The 23,049-nt window shown below is 33.6% G+C and overlaps 2 protein-coding genes across 2 annotated transcripts in view; one reads left to right on the top strand and one right to left on the bottom strand.

Moving 5' to 3' along the window:
- The window catches only part of LOC120329781 (FGFR1 oncogene partner 2 homolog), a 443,159-nt gene that overhangs the window by 385,858 nt on the left and 34,252 nt on the right, over positions 1-23,049 (bottom strand). The window lies entirely within an intron of this gene.
- Positions 1-23,049, top strand: part of LOC120344629 (uncharacterized) — an 89,112-nt gene that overhangs the window by 50,096 nt on the left and 15,967 nt on the right. The window contains exons 3-5 of the mRNA XM_078112615.1: positions 10,902-11,735; positions 12,070-12,216; positions 12,524-12,655. Coding sequence (XP_077968741.1) covers positions 10,902-11,735; positions 12,070-12,216; positions 12,524-12,655 — 1,113 coding nt within the window. The remainder of the gene's footprint in view (positions 1-10,901; positions 11,736-12,069; positions 12,217-12,523; positions 12,656-23,049) is intronic.

Here is a 23,049-nt window from a genome sequence, read left to right on the forward strand (position 1 = left end):
AGTTGTTTATTTCAGATGCATTTAGAGGTTACATGATTTACCTGCATTTATGGCTACAACGGGGAAATCCAGCAATCTTTTCTCACATAATTATTTTGCGAACTCATGCAAGGTAATCAGAGGTGCGGTAGCGAGTGTATTACAAACACTTAGCACGGTGCGAGCCTATGAATCTATCTGCTGACTTTATATCCATGATATAAAATTTGAGTGGAGGTTGATAAAACTTTTTTATGTTCTGTGATTTGCAAACGTTCTGTTGTTGATTTTTTAGTTGCAACTATTCATTTAGATTTCAGATGATGTTTGGGGGAATAGCATGAATGTGACATTAATGAACATGTGTTTTAGTTACTTTTGTAGGATATTAATATTCGTAACAATACTTCCAGAGAATTTCAATTAGTCAGCGTATTTGTGAAACAACTGTATTGGTATTTTTAAATTAGAGGTTTATACAGGAATATGGGTAAGACCTCACTGTGCTCTATGTTGAGTAAAAAGTTTCTACATCATATTTTTATGCAAAAATTTGTTCAAAGCAAGGTCACACATACTCCTATTGACAATATGGGTGATCCCTAAAGTACCAAGTCTACTGAGAATATAACAGAATGGGTATTCCCATAGTATGTGTACCAGGTTACAGTTAGGCCATCTTTTTATCTCGATTTTGCTTATTTTAGTTCTGCTATGAGTTCGGGGACTGTTGACTGTTTGTTTTTGCCCAGTGAAATACTACCTTCCCATAATAGGCTTCTCTCTCACTTAACACACATTACCCCGTCACTTGATTTAAAGTAGGAGAACAAAATTAGTTACCTCCATATTGGTACACATACTTCTGCAGCACCATAAAATGTAGGAAAGAATTAAACTTCAGCAAATACCAGTTAGCCTGAAGCTTTCCAAATCAATATTATCGGGGAAACAGCGATTAGGCAGTGAATTAACAAGAATCATTTACTGAAATTGTTCTGATTACCATAATATGTGACATATATAAAAAAAAAAAATTCTAATTTTGTGACATTACTAAAATTATTTAAGATTATTATTAATCAACCAATTATGACTAATCATGATAAATTAAAATAAATTTGATGAGATTCATGAATACAAGTTTTGGATATTTTTGCGAAGTTCAGATCGGAATTCATCCATTTCATAACCTAACTTTACATCTTACAAAAACTACATTTTGTTAAAAGTAAAGTCTATTACGAAATACAAAACAAACAGTGATGCGTGTCACGAGGAGATATCAAATAAGAATTTATATTAAGTGGCCTTATACTAAGAGTGCTTTGTTTGCATTTCTGATAACGGTAGCCAGCTATGTGATATCAGGGACAAAGTACAAAAAGTAACTTATTTTAAAATACAAACCTCTTGTTGAACTGTTCACAATTTAGGCAATATTTATGGCATTAAGTTAAAAAAATCTTAATTTTCAGGTAATGTCTATATCAGTGATTCACAAAATTTTTAATATCTATACCCATAAATCAAATTACCAAAATCTCAATTACCCCTCTCATAAAAATACAGTAGTCATATCTATATCAATTTCTTTGACTGAAAATGGTGAAAATACTAACAGCTTTTGCATCTACCAATCCGACTTTAGGATGCTATACCTGCGATAGCTCAACAGCCTATAATGTTGTAATATTCGATATAATGTTGTAATATTCGATTACATATATATAATTCAATGCTTTGTATCCTTCTAATTAATGGACAATTTTCAAACTCAAATTAGTATTCTATTCACATTATAGTAAGGGAAGTTTGAGTTTAAATATTCATCCTTCTACATCCCTGATGGTAAAATTTTTTACTATATTTTGGCTAATTACCACAAATACATTAGCTCCACTTCCTATCAATACACTGCTATTGGTATTTGAACTATTTGAAAATTCAATATTGCTGGAAGTTATTTAGATATTTGATTACAAACCCCCTTCTCGTACTTTGAAAAATCCCTTTCAGTAGTCATTGAAATTGATCTTCATATTCACATTGTGTTTTAATTGTTTTTCATAAACCAAAGTTAATCCTATTCCTATCTTCGTAAATCCAATACTTTAATTTTTTATTTTTTTCATATATATTCCTTTTCATTTACCATAATAATTATCCAAATACGCTCATTGGGTATAATTACCACATTTTGTTCTCCATATTAGTAATTCTCCAGACCCCTAGTAATTTTTTCTTAATATGCATGGATCAATGATCATATGAGTGTGATAACTAACTTCAATCATTATCCCCTTGTAATTGTGCTTTTTACAATTATTTAAGTGTATAATACAATTAATACTCTATAATCTGTGAATCTTATGCCTAACAGTGAATATGGGGGGAGCTGACTTGGATGACCGTATGGTCGTATCGCTTCCTCCAGTCTTTACCATAAACAGTGTTTATTTATTTGTATTTATGCTTTCATATTTATATTTGTTTTGGTTGACGAATCAATAAATCTCTCTCTCTCTCTCTCTAAAAAAATTGAGAATATTTTCATTTTGCGTAAAGATTTTTTTTTAAATAAGTGGCAGAAGCTACAAAGATATTGAATAACCTAACTTTGCATCTTGCAAAAACTACATTTTTGTTAAAAGTAAAGTTTATTACGAAATACAAAACAAACAGTGCTGAGTGTCACAAGGAGATAACAAATAGGAATTTATATTAAGTGGCCCCATACTAAGAGTGGTTCGTTTGCATTTTTGATAACGGCAGCCAGCTATGTGATATCAGGGACAAAGTACAGAAAGTAAATTATTTTAAAATACAAACCTCTTGTTGAACTGTTCACAATTTAGGCAAAAGTTATGGCATTTTCAGGTTAAAAAAACTTAAATGTTAAGTTAAGGCTATATCAGTGATTCCCAAAATTTTTAATATCGTTTAATCAAATTGCCAAAAGCTCAATTACCCCTTTCATAAAAAAACAGTTGTCATACAGATTTCACTTTTTCTTTTACTAAAAATGGCGAATATACTAACAGCTTTGCACTTAACGATCCGACTTTAATATGCTATATTTGCGGTAGTTCAGCTTTTTAGCCCATAATTTGTATGGCGAAGTATTATTATTATGCCCTCACAAAGTACGAAACCAGATGACTTGGCTCACTGACTAGATGCGGGCATTGCATGTCCCGCTACCCCTTTGGGGTAATTACCCCCAGTTTGGGAGCCACTTGTCTATATGTTCAATACGCAATTATCCATGTTTTTGCAAAGTATGAGTATAATCTAGTGTGGTGTCCATATATTTGAAGATTGTAATTTCAGTTTAAATGTTATAGAATATCTCAGCACCTGTAGTATTATAAAGTCACATTATATTTTAATATCATTTTTTACCAAATGCTCATCATAACATCCCAGATATACCATACTTTGCCGCTTGCTTGTCTCAAATAAAGTTAAAATATAAAGTCCTTTTTGCAACAATTTATTTACAATAAATTTTCTCCAGCTTGCTTCTAGCGTACTTTTGTCATGCTAGTAGAGTTACAAAGCATTAGAAAGTTCTGATTATATATTTTATTAGTATGTATTAAAATCAATTAGAAAATTGAAAATATTTTCATTTAATGCAGAGAATTTTTATTTAGACTTAGTGGCAGAAGCTACAGAGTATAAGAAGGTTTTTGAATGAAATTAGAAATTACAAAGTCATAATTATCACAAATTAATTTTTGTAACAAGTTTGAGCTTTAACAACCAAATTCTAATTTATGTCATTTAAGTTTTAATCAAAAAATTGCAAACTTCCTGCTTCAAATCAAGTCAAGCTGCTGCTGTTTTGATTCGAAAATCGAGTTTGAGTCTTGAAATTGTCAGCTACATTGATATCTGTGATTTGAATCTTCTTTTATATAAAGGTTATTTTAAACATAAAATCATGTAATAAAGACATTTTCTCCCAGCTCAACGTTAGGCGTTCGGGTCATTTCTGCACCAAGCTAAATTTTTGTTTTATCTATACAGCATTAAGCAAAGTGGTACCTCACTATATTTCTTCATAATCTTTATAGCTAATGGCACTTCATTAATTTCTCGTATCTTTGCTCATAGATCAGTTTCTTTTATGTCTAAGCAATTACGCGATATCTGGCTTTGAGAAATATTTCTTAAGAAAAAATATTTATTTAGTCAATGCTCACATCTAGTTATGTTTTTAAATGTAAAGGAAAGAAATAATAGGAAACGTTTCTAATTTTGACTCTCGTTTTAGTTCAGTCACATTAGCATTAGCCCATTATTCCATGCATCAGTGATTTGTGCAAATTAAGTTTGCATACTTTTGTTGCATTTTTTTAAAAGTCATTGTACATCATATGACACACCCAAATTCAGTGCATTTGCAAATGACTGTTATCAGGATAGGGTTGCGCGCTGGCCTAGCAGTTAAAGCATTAGTCTTACCTCTGCCACGCCCCCAACCTCACCAGAGTGTAATAAATTGGGTAGACAATGTTAAACCGGAAAGACTGTGGCCCTCCCAAATAACAGTAGTTTTATACATATTGTGAGATATCAGTGGGTGTTTAAACATGGCTTTAAGCTTATTCGATAGTTACATGTTATTAGTTATCATTGGATACTGATAAAATGGGCGGACAAAAGTGGGCTGTCAGTTATAAATTAAATATTTATGAATAATAATTGTTACACTTCTTCGAGTACATGGTTCCTTTTAGTTACGATATGTATATTAAATATATAACAATATAAAGCAAATGTTTTTACTAAATTAATACTCAGTTTTAATTCTAATGGATTTAAAATCTGTCAACATAAATGTGTTGACTAATACAAAAGTTAAAAATCTATTTGTCAGAACCTGTTTTATGGCTCACTCTGAAATCCAGACACACAATAAACAGGCAAATTTTAATGGTAACACTCAGTAGTATTATAAGTTTCATTATCCACTGTTTGCATTTCTAGTGAAGTTAGGTTCCAAGGTTTTGAATATTGATAATCAGTTTCACAAACGTATTTGATTCCATAGTCAAAATTTGAAAAAGATGCTTTCGAGTAGTCTGCCAAATTCGGCACTCAGTGGACTTTTCAGTGGTCTGAAGGATTGCTGTATTCTAAACACTTGTATGTATACCATTACAAAATACAAGGAAACAAGCATGGGTGTCATGAATGTAACAGATTTAGTTGTTACAAATCCATACTTACATGGCCGCGCACTAGGAGTGAGTTGTTTACTTTCAAATGTCTAAATATAACTACAATTGCTGACTGTGCCATATCATGAGCATGGAACAGAAATGCAATAGACTATAATCAGTATGATTGTTTAATAAAGAATGCCAGTATTACATACCTAGGGGAACATAATTGGAAAATGCGAATTTTTGAAAATTTATTTTTTCATACTGCATATGAAAATAAATTGATAATAATATAAATCAGAAAGTTACCCAGGTAACCTAAGAGCCTAAGAATCAAATCAAATTTTGTGTGGAGTTGGTAAGCAGATAAATAGTAGCAAAAGTTATTAAGTTATTACGAAAAGTTATGCCTATACATATTTACGGTAAACGAGCAGTTTTATGCAGATATTTTACTTAAATAGTTTCATTTTTTATTCTACAAGAGGTGAAATCTGCTAACATAATTAACATAATATTAAGGAATACAAAGGTTGTAAATCACTATGTCGGTTAGTGTTTTATGGCATGTCTTTGAGCAAATATTGTGAAATCCGTTGTTACACAATAAACACGCAAATTTTAATGGTAATACCTGGTAATATTATAGGTTTTATTACCCACTGTTTGTATGTTGTATGACGTTAGTGGGTCGAAATAGCTACGCCCTGAAATGTTTGAGTATTTTTGTAGTCAATGAAGAGCTGAATAGTGACTACGTGGAAAATAACAAGCCCTGAATACTAAATATGTAGTTAATAATATACGACAGATATCCCACCTCAGCGGGTCAAAACAGCCATGCCCTCAAATTAGAAAATGATTCTGCGTTTAGCTGTTTTAATTTAATTGAAAGTATTCTAAATCGAAGAGCATTTTACTCTGGCACAGCCCCTCATATTTTGGGTTCTTTTGTTACGATTTTAATTTTTTTTGAATGATTTGATTTTTTTTTGATAAAACGTCAAATATAGCCATTGGATAAAGTTTCATAATATTTATAAATCATACTTCATAAAAAATGTTACTGGTTGATTTACACTTTCCTATGATCTAATTTTCTGTTGTCAGTTTTGTTTTTAAACTGAAATTGTTTTAGAATGCAAACTTTATTATAATATATACTACCATTGTGTGTTTTTATTATAATATTGGCAAATTTATTTCATTGTATCAATACATGTTTATGCTTTTTTATATCTTAGCATATCATATTGTAGTGATACAGAGATTTTATATTACGTATGTATGTGATGTCACTCTTGAAGTATAAGGATTTAATTTTGAGCTCTGTCCTAATGTTGACAAATATTCCATTGAAAGATATCAAGAAACAGTATTTCTGCCCTCAAGCAGCCTTGTACAAGTAGTTTTATTATTCTTATAGCCAAGTCTTGCATAATTGATATCAGGTATAAGAGAATAGTTAGTCATGAAAGACGAACTAACAAAAAGTTCAAGCGTAACTCTGTCAGAATTTTACTTATACAGGCTATAGAATGCTCTGTTGATGTGATAATTCTTTCTCTAAATAAGTCATCATTTTCATGCAATTTCTAACCCTTGATATTAAAAATGTATGATAAATTGAAAATACTCTTGTTTGGTGTAAAGAAGTTTTGTTTGAAATAAATGATAGAACCTGTTGTAGTGTAAGTGTGTTCTTTAATGGAATTTTAAATTGCAATTTTCATTTAGTTTATAAAGTCATCATTATTAGGATCACAGGTTGAATATTGTGTAACAAGTGTAAGTGTCTCCAATACTATAGGGTTGCCATACGCAATATTTTTCCCTGGCATGTGTGGGATTTTAGCGGTCAAATTTGCGCCAGGGAAAAATGTTAAAAAGTGCCTAATTGTCAGGGATTTTCGAATACAGTGAATCCCTGCTACAAATCCTCGAGTTTTCAGATATTGCGCATCCATGAAATCCTATTTTTCAGAGATATGTCACATTCTAGCATTTTTGTGCAACACGGATTGCGTCGCATTCGTGATGTCACATATGACCTGAATTGTCAGCATTTTGTAATCGGTATTTTGGTTGCACTACCTTTTACCTGTATTTATTCCATGCTAGGGTTTAGTCCAGAGTTTCTCGAACTGTGTGCTGCAAGAGACTTTCAAGTGTGCCGCCACCCTTTTTGGAATTTTAGAAAATAAGCTGTTCCATTTCACATAGGCATGCTTGCTACGGGCAAGCTTGGGAGAGTTGAGTAACCATAATTAATTAGACTGATATAATTATTGCATTTGCCCTGTCGAGGTATTGCGGGCGATTGTTTCGGCATAATTGTATTGTGATGTCATGACGTTTTTGTAAACAAGACGTCCACCTTCCACCATGTTGCTAATAAAACATCAATCGAAATCCTATTAAAATAAATTGAAGTTTTTATATTCATTTTGAGCACTGCAATATTTATCGATTTTATATATCTACCTGAGCATTTTCAGTTTGCAAACAATCATGTATTGCTCTGTGGTTTGCAAGCTAGTTTTAATTGATAATAGTGCAGAATATTTTATTTACTTGATATATATAAATTATCATATAAATTATATCTAAGGCAGGGCCAGACCCAAATATGGATAAAGGAAACTTACTGTTAAATAAAACTATATTGCTATGCGTTGAGGTTAAGGGAGGCTAACTTCTTATCTTTCCTTAAGCGCATATTGGAAGGATGTTGTAGCAAGAATAAACATTACTACACTATGTGTTCTGCTGCACAATAACACAAATGTATTTCTGTAACGTTTTGTCAAACCAAAGGTATTTGTTTTTCAAATAAACTAGGACACTAGAAGCAGAAATAATAATTGTTAGATTCATTGTTGCTTACATAAATTTGTACAGCTATATATCGATATCCCCTCCCATTTTTGTCAAAAAATGAAGTCATTACTATGATGAATACTGTTCAATTACTTATCATAACTGTTCATTACTTATTACTTAAATTATCATATTTTGTTTTAGACTAAATAGCACAGTCTGATAAGGCTGATACTCAAAACATATCATCCAATATTTTGATCCCATAATTGGTAAAATGGCTGAATCTGGTAAAATACAAGAAATCGATTCCTCAGATGAATCTACAGAGTTTTCAGATGCAGACGATCAAATTTCAGTTCGAAATGCATTACAAGTATCGAGGCCTTCGATGCCTGGGACGGTACAAGAATTTGGTAAAAATATTTTCCAAAGTCTCGTAAAACATTCAGAAAAACATGGAACTGTGGTAGCTCCAACATTCGTTTTCAAGCAAACCATTAAGGAAGGTGAGAATAAGTTCTGCCAGAAATTGTCGTTTTGTTGACTGCCCTCTTAATGGTTAATTATTGGATCTTATTCATGTCTATTGCCTACAAATAAAAACATATTTTCATAATATTTGCTTTTTGTCATCATTACATAAATGACATTTTACCTTATTTGGGGTGAATAAATACAAGTAAAAATAAATTTTTCTGCAATTCAATAACTAATTCATATATCCTTCATTTGATATTTTATGCAAATGGAGTGAAATTTCGTTAATTTTATTCGTCATATTTTTTGGCTCGTACGAAGTTACTTGCAGCCATGCCTGAAATAACAACAGCCAAGAAAATGCCCCTTTTGTAACAATGGAGCTTAATTGAAAAACTAAAAATAGGTAAATAAAAAAAAACATTAAAAATTAAAAAAGAACTGTAGTACTTAATTTGTCTGATACTCAGGGAGGATATTTCATTGTTTTTGTACAATAATAGCATGTTTCAACCAAACTTTTTTTACAGTAAATAATAAATAAATACCAATCTGACTATTGTGCTTTATCTCAACAGGGGACAATATAGAAACCAGTATTGCTGGAAGTTCTGGTTTTACGCTTGATCGAAGCAGCAATACATATAAAAAAACCTCAACAACCAAGCAAAAGGCAGCAAAGTCTAAAGATGCAGTAGAAAATGAAACAGAAGGAGAAATACCATTCCATTTTGCAGGTAAGTTTACACGATTTGGGTGGATTCTACCTTTCCCAGGAAACTTTAGGGCTGATCTGGACACAAACTTTGCATGTAAGTGTTTATATCAGGGGTTGGCACGGTTTTTGGATCAGGGGCCAAAAATTTTGCCCACCTATATTGGCGGGCCATGTAGTATGACGTAAAGAGTAACATTTTATAAACAATGTTTACAGTGTTAGAAAAGCAACAGTGGAAAACAATAAACCTTGTGCCAAAACTCAATTTGATGTGCACGTTCGAAAGAATATATTTCTATAGACAGCTGTATGTAAAATGCATTGCACTGAGATTAAATTTTTGTACTCGCTTGTCAGATTATCATTCGAACAATGCACCACTCGGCAACGAAGTTGCAAATTGATTATAACATTTTGGACATACCCCAGACACAACATCATCCTTCATATTGATGAGAAGTGAATAAAAACAATGCATTGTTTGATAATTTATTAAAAAAACACCTCATACATGTCCCTTTGTGGCAGGCTTTTAACACAGCAATAGAGTGTGCAATTGCACCATGATATGAAGTTTCATGTGGCGATTGTTCTTAGGCGAAAATAATGTGGCATTCGCGCTACCAGAAATGTGTGCAAACGATCAAATTCAAATACTAGATTTGTACTAGATGTGTTTCACACGGTTCCATTATCTTTGAACCCGCGTACATTTGAACCCGTACATCTGAACCCGTAATTTGAACCCAGAACAATTGCACCTGTATACTATTGCACCTATGAACATTTCCACCTACGGACATTTGAACCCATACATTTCCATCCATGGATTTTAGCACCCGCATATAGATTGAACCCGCGGACATTTGAACCCATGTACATTTGAACCCACGAACATTTGCACCCGCGGACATTTGAACCCATGTACATTTGAACCCGCGAACATTTGCACCCGCGGACATTTGAACCCATGTATATTTGCACCCACAGACATTTGAACCCACGTATATTTGAACCCGCGTACATTTGAACCCACGGACATTTGAACTCGCGTATATTTGAACCAATGTATATTATATTTGAACTCGCGTACATTTGAACCCGCGTACATTTGAACCCACGACGATTGCACCGGCATACTATTGCACCTATGGAAATTTTTGTTGTTTTACGGATATTTGAACCCATACTAACCCTAACCCATGGGTTTAGCACCCGCATATAGATTGAACCTGCGAATATACACATGGGTTCAAATGTATGTGGGTTCAAATGTACGGTCACCTGCGTGGGTTCAAATGTACATGGGTTCAAATGTCCGCGGGTGCAAATGTACATGGGTTCAAATGTCCGCGGGTGCAAATGTTCGTGGGTTCGAATGTACATGGGTTCAAATGTCTGCGGGTGCAAATGTACATGGGTTCAAATGTCCGCGGGTGCAAATGTACATGGGTTCAAATGTACGCGGGTGCAAACGTACACAGGTTCAAATGTCCGCGGGTTCTATCTATATGCGGGTGCTAAAATCCATGGGTGGAAATGTATGGGTTCAAATGTCCGTAGGTGCAAATGTCCATTGGTGCAATAGTATACAGGTGTAATTGTCCTGGGTTCAAATTACGGGTTCAGATGTACGGGTTCAAATGTACGTAGGTTCAAATGTGCTGTCACCGTTTCACACACAATTCAAATTATCTATCAAAGACATACTATTTTATGTTTTACAGATTCAATTCGCGTCGATCATAACCTGTTGCTGCTTTATAATGAAAGACTAGCAAAGTATGGTGAAGTTTACAGAGGCTTGCAGACTCATAAAGGTTCTCGAGGATTCGATCCAATCGCCATAAAATCTATCAAACTCAGCGCTGAAAATAGGAAAGAAGTGGAAATCATCCGAAAGCTTCGTTCCCACCCAAATGTGATAACTGTCCTCCAATCTGGGACTTATTTCTTTGGTCCAATAGAACATTTATTCATCGCAATGGAATACTTTAAATCTAAAACCTTGACAGACTTTGTCAAAGACGATCCAAAGCCTAAGACTGACGAAGTCAAACATAAACAAATAGAACAATTTGTTGAAGCTGTCGATCATATCCACATTAACGAAGTTCTACATCGCGATCTTAAACCAGATAATATCTTGGTATCGGACAATGGGAGAATTCTCAAAATAATTGACTTTGGTTTGGGAAAACAGTTAAGAAAAGGACATTTTGTAACCAAAATGAGCACTTTACGTGTTGGCACTGATGGTTGGAGGGCCCCGGAAATATACCTTTCTGACCTTTGTTCTAAACAATCGGACATATTCTCTTCTGCACTCGTAATTCATTTCATATCGACCGATGGTTCCCACCCATTCGGTAATGACCCAGATTCATGGAATCTCAATATCAAACGATATCAAGGATGTGACCTGAGCAAATTAGAAGGGGATCTGGAGGATTTGGTTGGTTGGATGCTCAGATTCCGACCACAGAATCGTCCTAATACGGAACAAATTCGGAAGCATAAATATTTTCATGGTCAACTTGTTTGCCCACATCCCAAACTGAGTAAGTAGAAAGGTTCTATAGTTTTTAATGAAATATTTCTTTAATTAAAAATCTGGATAATTGGTTGAACACAGTATATTCCACCTTAGTATAAAATTTTGAACTCGTCAGAAACAAAGTTTATTGCAATACTTTTATATGAAATTATTATTTAATAAAGTCTAGGTTTTATATTTTCCCCAAAGCCTAGCTTAAATCATACCTGACATATTGTGGTAATACCCAAGATGTTTGCTTTATATGAATGATATTCGGGAACATTTTGATTTGTTTAATCAATTAATTTTGCTCTGTGGTTTTTATTATTCTGTCTAAATGAAACCAATACTTTTAGGTTCTGTAGTACGAAGCGCTCCAGAGAAGGAAGTTGTAAAAGTCAAAGAAGAGTTTGAAGAAAGAATGAAGCAGATGGAATTAAAAAATGAACAAGAAAAGAGGGAAATGATGAAAGAGATGGAAAATCTTATGAAGAAAACGAACGGTAAATTTAGGCAGCTTTTTTAATTGTTTTGGGTTTCTTTCTGTCTTTGTTCTGATTTTGCCACCAAGAGTACCACGTCAACAGAAATTGCAGTTTTTTTATTTACACCACCTCACTTTTTCTGATGAAACATGGGAACCAAGCTTAAGTTTATATAATAAATTCGCTACATAAATACGAATGCTTACTTCGACAAGCTTCCAAATTTAGTTTTTTTTTAATTTAGTTCAGAAACATTCAATTTTTTTAAACTTGTTTCAACCTTGATTTTTGTGTGTTTGCCAATTCTTCTCTCTAATAATTCCAGAAGAAGAAATTGTTAAAGTCAGGAGAGAGTCAGAAAGAATGCGAAAAGAGCATGAAGAGGAAATGAGGCGGGTGCAAAAAGAAAAGAGGAAAATGGAAATTGAGAACGAAAAGCTTAAAACTGAAAAGAAAGGTTTTCTAGATTTCTAAATTGTTATTGGTAATTGCGGGCTGTATGCTGATATGACAAGATTGCTTGATACCTTGTCACCTTAGGGTGATTCATGTAACCGCTATTTGGGTACACCATTGATGCGTCTGAAAACAAATAACTGGATGAAAACTAATCCCATACCCAACATGGAGTGTTAACCGGACGAGCGGTCCTGGTTTGTCATATGACTAAGCCGTCTCATTTACTTTCCTCTCCTCTTATTTTTATCTCTTTTCTCTTGTTCCACCATATCTTACTAGCCATATAACTCTTGTTGTTGATTTTCCATCAAAACCATGAAACTGTGGTTTGTCTACTATTCCAATTCGGGACTTTAGGTTGAATATTTACTGTCATGTTCATGAGTGTTTTGAAAAAGTTAGTCAATATCAATAATTTTCAATCTTTTTTTAGATTTTGCTCAGCTTTCCAATATCTCTGCAACAAACCAGCTTGCTGTTTCCACTAGTGCAAACAAGTCCATTTCTCAAAAGACTGCTAAAGTCAAGTGTCAAGGTAAATTTTGTTGAGAAATTTCTCCTGTTAATAATTATTTTCAAATTGGTCAAATATAAATCCATTTATTTTATTACAGCATCCTTTGAGGCCCATATCAAAAACACAAAAGAGGGAAAATACAACTAGACCCAGTAAATGTAAATCTGAATATGAATTTGTGTATTATCATACCTTGGCTATTAAACTTCTATATCACAGGCGTTTCCTGTGACTTTATGAATACCAAACAGTATTTCTGCTATACGTTTTGATTTTATCAATCCAAGTGCAGAATCTCAGTCTTCAAGTTAAAAATCAAAGCTCTAAATCGGGTTGGGCAATTACTTTCCTGGGCCGGAGTGGGCCAGTTCTAGATAATAGACTTGCTTACTGGGCCGGAGGCTCAATATAAAACTATAAATAAAAACAGTTTATTGCTGTTCGATAATAAAAAAGTGAATCCGCAACCACAATTTTTGGATTGAAAAGTGACAATGTAAAATATTGAAAAATAAAACAGAAACACCATAGGTTTTGTTTTAGGAGGCACGCAACAGATTAAAAATGCTGTTAAGACTGTATAAATCGCAAAATTGACGGCACACATTATGTTGGGTTGCCTTCCAAGGTCGCAAAAATCTGAATCCAATTTATTTATAATCCGGTCAATAGTTTATCGCGTATTTCATGTCCGTAGATTACCGTAGTATTTTAGAGTAGTAGTGCCTTTATTTTACCTCACTCGACACAATGAACATAATCAAATTAATATGGGAAGACATTTTAAATGCCCGTATCAGCCACAGATTAAATATTTTGCGCAACAGCAAAATCATAATCCACTGAAAAAGTCTATTTTAAAGAATGTCGCAATCGCAGCACTTGTTTTAGAGTCGCTGCATGGGAATTTTTGATCCCGATTTTTTGGAACCCCCCCCCTTTTTAAAAGTCCTGGATACGCCCACGTAGAAGCTGCTGTGCTGATTTGTGCCAGATGAAACACTTCTGCGGGTCAGATCTGGCCTACGGCTGTAATTTGCCCATCATTGCTCTAAATCAAGTGCAGTTGCACTGTTTTTTTAATGCACTCCACATTTAGGCTTTCAATATTATAGGTATATTAACCAGCCAAATACTCATGTTTATCGATGACAGTGAATTTTATAATATTTTGTCTGATGCATATGACATATTCGAAGTTGTCTATGTCAGTGTTGTTTTTCACATCATAATCTCAGAAATTCGATACATTAAATTTTTTTGATACATTTCTTTACATGAATCATAATGGTATTTGAAATCTACCTATCAAAATAGTTTGCCGGTAGGCCGTCTAACCTGTAAACGGGCAGTTTCACTAGACTGCGAGATAACCGTCGCTATCATATTATAGACGCAAAACCCATTGGTTGGATTTGGCTTGACCAAGGTAAATCGAGATGAGAGAAAATGTGCTATGTTTATAGCATGAGCATAGAACGATGCCTATGGGCCTGTTTTACAGTAAGCCATGGTACAAACTGCTAAATTTAACATGGTTTGTCGAATCTTAGATGTTTTGTACATCCTCTACCATACCTCAGCGACCCCGCGGACCCCATGACCTGTTTGCGATCCTACCTACTCATCACTCCGACCCAATTTGGGGTCGCGACCCCTGGTTTGGGAAACCCTGCACTAGACCATGGTATTGCCCAAAACTCATCTAACCACACAATAGCTTAATTACATCTAGGTACAATAATTTTCATTCTTTTAATTTATAATCCGAATTTTCACATATCATGGTACCTTTTGAATATCATTGAACCCCTCAATCACAAGCATTATTGCTTAAATAAGAACAAACATTATTTTTATCATTTAGTTTTGGTTTTATTTATCCAGGTGCAGAATCTCAGTCTCCAAGTCAAACTACTTCTGATCTAAGAGTCATCAACCAACAACCATCTGATGGGAAGTGGTCATGGGATGTGTGGTCCGAATCACTGTCAGGATATGAAGGAGTGGATACTCTTGTCATCACCTACTCATTTCCTGCTGGACGTATGAGGGTAAGTTATGAAGCAAATTTAATTTTTGGTTTGAAAATAAATCATAGATTTGATGGAATCAAGATTCCTAATTAAGAAGGTTCATGTTCTTAATACCAATCCCCATTGCACATTAGCATATTTGAACATCGATTGATTTAAATTTCTTTCCTGAATTACTGGTAAATACCAGTGCAACAATCAAGAATCACAATTTGGTAAAAGTGATATTTAGGGATGCCCACAACCTGATAGTTTGCCTTGAATTCTTTGGTACAATTATTGTTATTGTGAATTTCTTGAATCATTCATTAAGGGGTCACAAATGTATATCTTATTGTCAATTAAGAAGTAAAATCATTATATATGTCAAAATTTACTAAATACAACATGATGTAAACAAAAAGGTGGATGGAAAATAGAAAATTTTCTGTCATACCCTTTGATTTCATAAATGCTCCAAATATGGTGATTTTGATATAATGGCAAAGACATCCCTTATGTTATAATAGTACTGCCATGTTACTTTTTATGCGATGCTTATTCATGCCTTTTGCTCGGAACAAGGCCCTATACAAGCAGTCACAAATATTTAGTAGGGTGGTTCACGTAACCACTGGTCTGTTACAGCCTCCTCCACCATCAAGTCCATGATTCCGAAAACGAATAACTGGCTGAACAATCTCTTACGTGTCATAGACTGGTAACCGGATGAGAGGCTGTGGTTCGCCACTTGATTAAGTCTCTTATCGGCTTTTCCCTCCCCAGGATAAATATGTTAATTCTGTCATATCTTACATTTAATGAAAGTTAAGCTATCAGGCACTGATATCTAATGATATTTGAGGAGATATTATTATTTCGAATTTTCTGGTTCTGCATTTCCTATCCAATTTATTTCATCCTGGGTGAGGTGGTTGGCATGGATTTGAACCGAGATGTTCAATATGTGATGTCAGCTTAGTTCAGTCCAACACTTCAACCATTAGGCCGACTTTTCCAAAACTTTTTGTGTGTGCAGCGCTGAATTATTAGAGAAAACACTGCTAACGGCGCACTAATGGAAAAAATTTGAATAACATTCAATATTGTGATCATTAATGTGTAGTTTATGTTTGTAAACATATACGCTAATGTCAATTTTTCTCTGCCTGATTTTATTTTGAAACGCTAAACAAACTCTGTTCAGCAGATAAATAAACTGCAGCTTGGGAAATTGCAGCAAGCAGTGTCCATCTCTATTGTTACGTAACACCAGTGCACCACGGTACACCCTTTGGTAACCACTGCATTAGGCCATTGCGCAGTCCAGAAGCTTGAAAGCTTTGTTTGCATTCACCCTTACGAGTTATTGCTTTTCGTATAAATATGAATATAAAGAATCAGGCAGTATTTTGTATAATGCTTATAAGGGTTGACTCTGGTTTATGCTTTGTATATCTATAATTAATTTAAACTGGTATGCTGATTGAATTCAGTTCGTAAGAAAATTAAAGCTTTGAACGGTTTGTTATTGAGAAAAAGTTCAAATAGAGAAGCCATTTGTGCAGTTAAATCATAACATAGCCATATATAGATCATGCTTGGTAAAACCTGAGAAATATTGAATCTTTATTTGTTCAAATTAAAGGTTTGTTTTATTTAAATTTAAGGTGTTCACAGAATTTAGTACTTCTATGTTCAATTTAAAATTAGATTCAATGGTGCAGTAAAATCACGACAAGCTAAATATTTAGCGGGCTTCCTTATAATTTCTGATTTCAGTGTTTAATTGAGTTGTTGGGTTGTCAAGTTGAATTAATCTATTAGAAACAATTAAGTATTTTGTTGAAAATTTTTTCAACTTCTGCTAAACTTTCATAGGTATTTTGATATTTATATCAGTTTTAACAAATTCCCAGCTATGGAAGATGATTAGTTTTGTTTGTTTTTTCAGGGGGTTTCATATGAAGCTCAAGAATTCACTGAATATGTGCCAAGGTATGGTGTTGGACGGAAATGTCACATCTTACTCTATCATGCATTCAATGCAGGATTGATTTTCAAGATTCAGGAAGTTGGTGACAGAAAAGGAAAAATTGTTTGGAACGATCAGTTTCCTCATAAGACTAATAAAACTGGAGGACCTGAGAAGTAAGTACTTTGTGTCTTTTATGTTGGTTGGTTACTTACTTCATGAAATGTTTGGAAATAGGAAGGAATAAAACTAATTTAAAAATTTTGTTATCCCTTCGTATAGCACTACAACACGAAGTTCTTTTGGGAGTCTAATTTCATCAGCTAAATAAAATTATAGGGAATAAATAAGGATATCGGAATTTATTTTTCGCGATTTGCAAAGCATAAAAGGCATATTGGATAAAATAGCTTTCTAAAAATTATTTAGATTCATTCCATCATTTTTGTCTGGGTTTATTCAGAAGAAAACTAAACTCTTTTTATATATGAAAATGATTTATTAAATTTACAGGGATTTAACGTTTTATAACTACCAGAGACATCAAACCAATGGTTTTTATATAATTCATTCTGAGCAAGTCCAAACCAATGGTTTTCTTATAATTCACTCTGACCAACTATGTTAATAAAACTTGCCTGGTCATCATGTACAGAAGATTATTTGCTATGACTTTATGAATTAGTATGATTTTCATTTCATCTGAAATTGTAAGGACCTGTGACGGGAGCCGAGAGGGAAGTTAATTTTGACATTTTTTGGTATCGAGTTGAAAACTAGAGTCGTAATTTCTTAATCATTTTTTTTAATTTTGGACTTTTTAATTTTGAAGAAGAAGACTTTTTATTTTTGAAAAGTCTAAATTTCTGACATACATTAAGTTTTCTCAAATTTTTTTAACATAAACTAGAATGGCCGCTTATGGTAAAGTTAAATGTTTGTCGAACCATAGTTTGTAGCCCCATCATGACTTTTTTTGATTTCACAGACGAAATCTTGGTACTTCCTAAAGTATGTGAACCAAAATGGCGGACACAGGAATGTAGTATGTGTACCAGGTTGGGGTTAAGCTATAATTTTAGAGTCACTTGGCTAGTCCCCGAACTCGTAATAAAACTCAAATGAGGAAAATTGCAATAAAATTATGGCCTTAACCAAACCTGGTACACATACCACATTCCTGTGTCCACCATCTTGGTTCACATGCTTCAGGAGCGCCAAATTTTTTTTATTCCTAGAACCCAATTCTGTTTTTCAATACTCTCCGGGCAGGATCTGTTATGGTTAAACAGAAAACTTGACAAATTTCCATTATTTTTCTAGGAACAGGCTCAAACAGAGTTCATAAATTCTTTTTTGTTTCAGCAATGGATATCCAGATCCAAACCATACAATGAAACTGCAAGAAGCATTGGAAGCAAAAGGATTCAAGTATGATAGACGGGTGAGATAGTTTTATTCATTTGACACTCTGGCAAAATATTGCTTTGCCCACTTTCCCCAACATGCATCCATATGAATAGTCTTAAATTCTTGAAATAACAAGTTGGAGAATCATCACTTGAAACTGAATTGAGTAATGAACTTGCATTGGTATCGAAGGTAGATAAAGGGTTGCTTGTTTACATGAAATTTTCTCAGATTCTAATAATTCGATTTGGAAAGCCCAGCCCTAAATACATCATAGAGTGCTCTACTGTCACATATGATGTCACAATAACATGATTTTGAAGCTTTTAAAATGCAAATTCAAAAGCGCAATCTTCAATGAGACACTCTATCTTCTGGGCAGTTTTCATTGACAATATAGGTTCAAGGTCCCACTTTTACATCCACCCAATTCTTTTGAGTTCAATCAGTTGCTCTGTCATTTCATTATTGAAGTGATGACAAAACAGTGTGTAGGATATGGTGATATTAATAATATAGGAATAAATGGTTTTTTATTCCACGTTTTCATGTTTTTACCTCCAGACAAGGCTCTGTTCAAGCATCCAATGATATGTAAATGACTAATATTTTTCATAGATACTGTAATTTTACCAGTGACAAAAAATTAGCTCTGCAGCTTGTAGGAAATATCAAGCTTGGATAGATAAATAAATATAACAAAAACATGACTTCAACAGATTTTGTCTGAATAAGCTGCAGTATTATAGTCAGTGTATAGATTAATAAATTCTAGTTTCCTATTGCCTCTTATCAAAATTATATTTTCATTTCGACATATTTTTCCTCCAGTAAAAATTTCCTTCAACTTCTTAGATTCCTCTCCTGTGGTTTTCAAGTTGACGAGATCCAGAAAGATTTCCTACAACACTGATTGTACTGTTCCCTGCATAGGATACTGAACTTGCTTCATTGAATCTACATCAAATGCCAAAACAATATTACCATTGCAGCCATTGTGCAAATTATGTTCTTGATCAAATATTACAAATAACAAAGTTTCATATTAAGAATTGTATTTGTGCCATTTGTGTAAGGCAAATTGACAAATAAGTAAAATGCCCCAGGCGGCTGAAGCTTAGGACTTAACTGCGCTGGCATCGTTGATTACACATTGCAGGTTTAAATTCCACCCCCTCACCTCTCCCATGGTCTATTAGATTGAGTAGGCAAAAAGAAAAAATTTTGAAACTTTCAAATAAATAGTTGCTCCTCTCGTATTGTTAGATATCAGTGACATATAGTCACATATAATTTAATATTTTTAAGGCATTTTTTTTATAATTCTCTAAATATTCCTGTTTTTTCCACAGTCTACAACACTCTGGGTGAGGTAGCGGGCATATGATTGAACTTGGGTTATTTAATCAGACATCCCAACATAGTCGAGTCCAAACACAACGCTAATAGGATGATTGTATTGCCAATATATTTAATTTGGTGGAATCAATCAGCAAAACTCTATGTATTCGCATTAATTCTTTATTAATTATAATATGTTAAATAAGCTGGCATTTTTAAGTTAGTCAAGATATCTGAAAAGTGTTTTGACAATTTGTGACAGGTTATACCCGAATGCCCATTGGTTCGTACTTTAACAAAAATTAATTAATCAAGTATGGTTTGATTTAAAAAATGGCCAACCCAAACCTGTGTTATTGAGCTCATGAATTACGCTGAATAGATTATCTGTATAAATATTTTTACCCTGGGTCCTAATTGCTTTCCACAACTAAATATATTATTAATCTAAGTTTCAATGTTGTTTCTTATGCATTTTAATATATTACTTTTATGATATATTGTATAATTATTCCGTAGGTTCCTCGCTTCTGCTGTAAATAGATCTATACAATTTTCTCGACCTTCTAATTGCCAACCACCGCTGTATATATATCAATATCCAATAGTATTTTTATAATCATGCAACCAAGCCAAGTTCGGTATAATATAAGGTACTACCGAAGTATGTGGACCAAGATGGCCGACACCAGAACGTAGTATGTGTACCAGGTTAGGGTTAGGCCATAATTTCAGGTACAATTACTACGGGAGTCATTTGGCTAGTCCCCGAACTCGTAATAGAACTAAAATTAGGAAAATTGGAATAAAATTATGGCCTTGGTACACAACTATGTTCCGGTGTCCGCCATCTTGGTTCACATGCTTTGGGATTACCTAATATAAAGCATCTGACAATATACAAATCAAGAGTTCAAGCGAAATTATTTTTGAAAATACGTGACTTTGTATACTCTTGCACTTCAAAATTAATTTGGCTACATGCTCAAGTGTATTTTATATGTTCTCGAACAAATTTTATATAAACGAATGTGTTGATATTTTTATAACAATTTATGCGATCAAGCCAATACTGTACATACAAACTATCAAGACTTCTGAAGCAAAAACACCACTGAGTTATCATTCCGTAAATATATTTCGTATACGTTTGCTGAACTCTATATTCTATTGAATATTTGATAGCATTCTAAAAATTAAAGTCATTAAGTCATTAGGTCAGATATTAAGTCAACCCAAAAAAATTGACTTTTGTCTAAAAAAAAATATACAAGATAAATTAGAAAAATGATTATATTGTGGCTTTTTTACTAATAATTTTATAAACTCAATTTTTTTAATGTTCATTTACTAATATCGAAGTCTCAAAAATGTCGTGTTTCACTCTTGTCCCTTATAAATGTCCCTCCTCTTGTCCCTCCTTTTTCATTTTGCAACACTAGTTACCACTCTACTGAGCTTCAGTAGATATTCAATGTGGAAAAAATGGTCCGAGTAAGCATGTGAACGGGGTATGGCAGGAGGGTAATAAGTATGCATACGAAATTAGATTTGAACAATTAGGACTGGTGTGTGACACAGCATTTTGGGACGTTCAATTGATATGGCGCTTCATATTGTCTGAAAAATTTCCTTATCCACTCTTTAGCAATTGTAATAATTTTATTGTAAGAATGATTTTTCAATTATCAATAAACTTGATTGTAGATCAGTTGCAACGTATGTCATTTTATTCCCGGAGAAGGAAAACCATGACAATGTGATAGAGGGGGAGTTTATCATCATTTCAATAATTGGAAAAGTAGACATTTGTGAAGAAACTCACTAGAATACACATTAACTTGTGAAGTCTATTTTCAATTTTATTAAAATTCAAAAATATTTTAGAATGTATTGGGAATGGTAGATTGATTGGTTTTGTCAATTCCACAAATAAAAATATTTTTAATATAAGAAAAAATCAATCTAAATTCATTTTTTTTCTTTGTACGATGCTTATTTACAACTTTTGCCCTGAACAAGACCTTGTACAACTATCCACTCATATCTAATATTTCGTAAAAAGCTAATATTTATTTAAAATGACCAGAATATCTCTGGTTGGGTATTGCCCATCCAATTCATTTCACCCTGGGTAAAGTGGGGGATGACGGCATGAAACTCTAACCCGAAATGTGTGATCTCAATACCAACACAGTTAAATCCAACGCGTTGGACACGAGGCCATCGCCACATCCAAGGTATTAGTTTTTCTCTATCATTACAGTAACCACATCTTGTTGTTCCATGTAGTCTACAGGTGGGCTAGGATTGAGTGAGAATGGCACCTGGGAATTTACCAATGTTCTTTTAAGATAGTTAACCAATAACCTAACCACCTGCTGGCCCTCAGCTTTTGCCCAGTTTATAGAAGGTTGGATATGGAAATAGCAATCTGGTTAACCTTTCCATATGCCTTGAGTTGGACCGTTGAGAAAGTCAAATTAGATAATTCAATACTAGATTTGAGTCATCTAATTTAATGATTTAAGTCTTGCAAATGGCCCGACTTGACAACTTGTCAGATATGATACTGTTTATGTTTGGTCATTGAATAATTTTCAGTATAGTCCTCAGGCATGTAGTATTTAGTTTCAAAATTAGTAGCAATCAAATAAGGCTCTTTTCCTTTCACATTGACAAAATCGAATAAAGAAAATTTCAAGTGTCAGCAGCGCAATAGCAAGAGTGTTGCAAACTCAGCACCTTAACAGTTACCCCATACATTCATAACTATTGCATATATCTTCACCCTTTCTGACAAAATGGACTTCGCGATAGAAGGTTTAGAATTCAACTCTGTATTTGGACGTGTAGTTTATTAAACATTCACAAAATTGCTACCCCAAATTCAACCCTTCAATTCTGTAATGCATAACTGTTGTTTTTCAAATTAATAAAACTGTTTATCGTCTCATCGGTGTGGTGCCTCATTCTAAGCGATATGAGTACGCTTTACCGCCACACATCTGATTACCCTTCATTGGTTCGAATTCGTGGGGATAATTATATGTGAAGGATTGCTGTACTCTCGCCAACAAAAGGTGGTGTTACGGCTTTCACTTAAGTTATTCTATTTTATAGGTATATTTTGA

This window comes from Styela clava, chromosome 5 (assembly GCF_964204865.1).
Source record: "Styela clava chromosome 5, kaStyClav1.hap1.2, whole genome shotgun sequence".
In the NCBI taxonomy this organism is placed as follows: Eukaryota; Metazoa; Chordata; class Ascidiacea; order Stolidobranchia; family Styelidae; genus Styela; species Styela clava.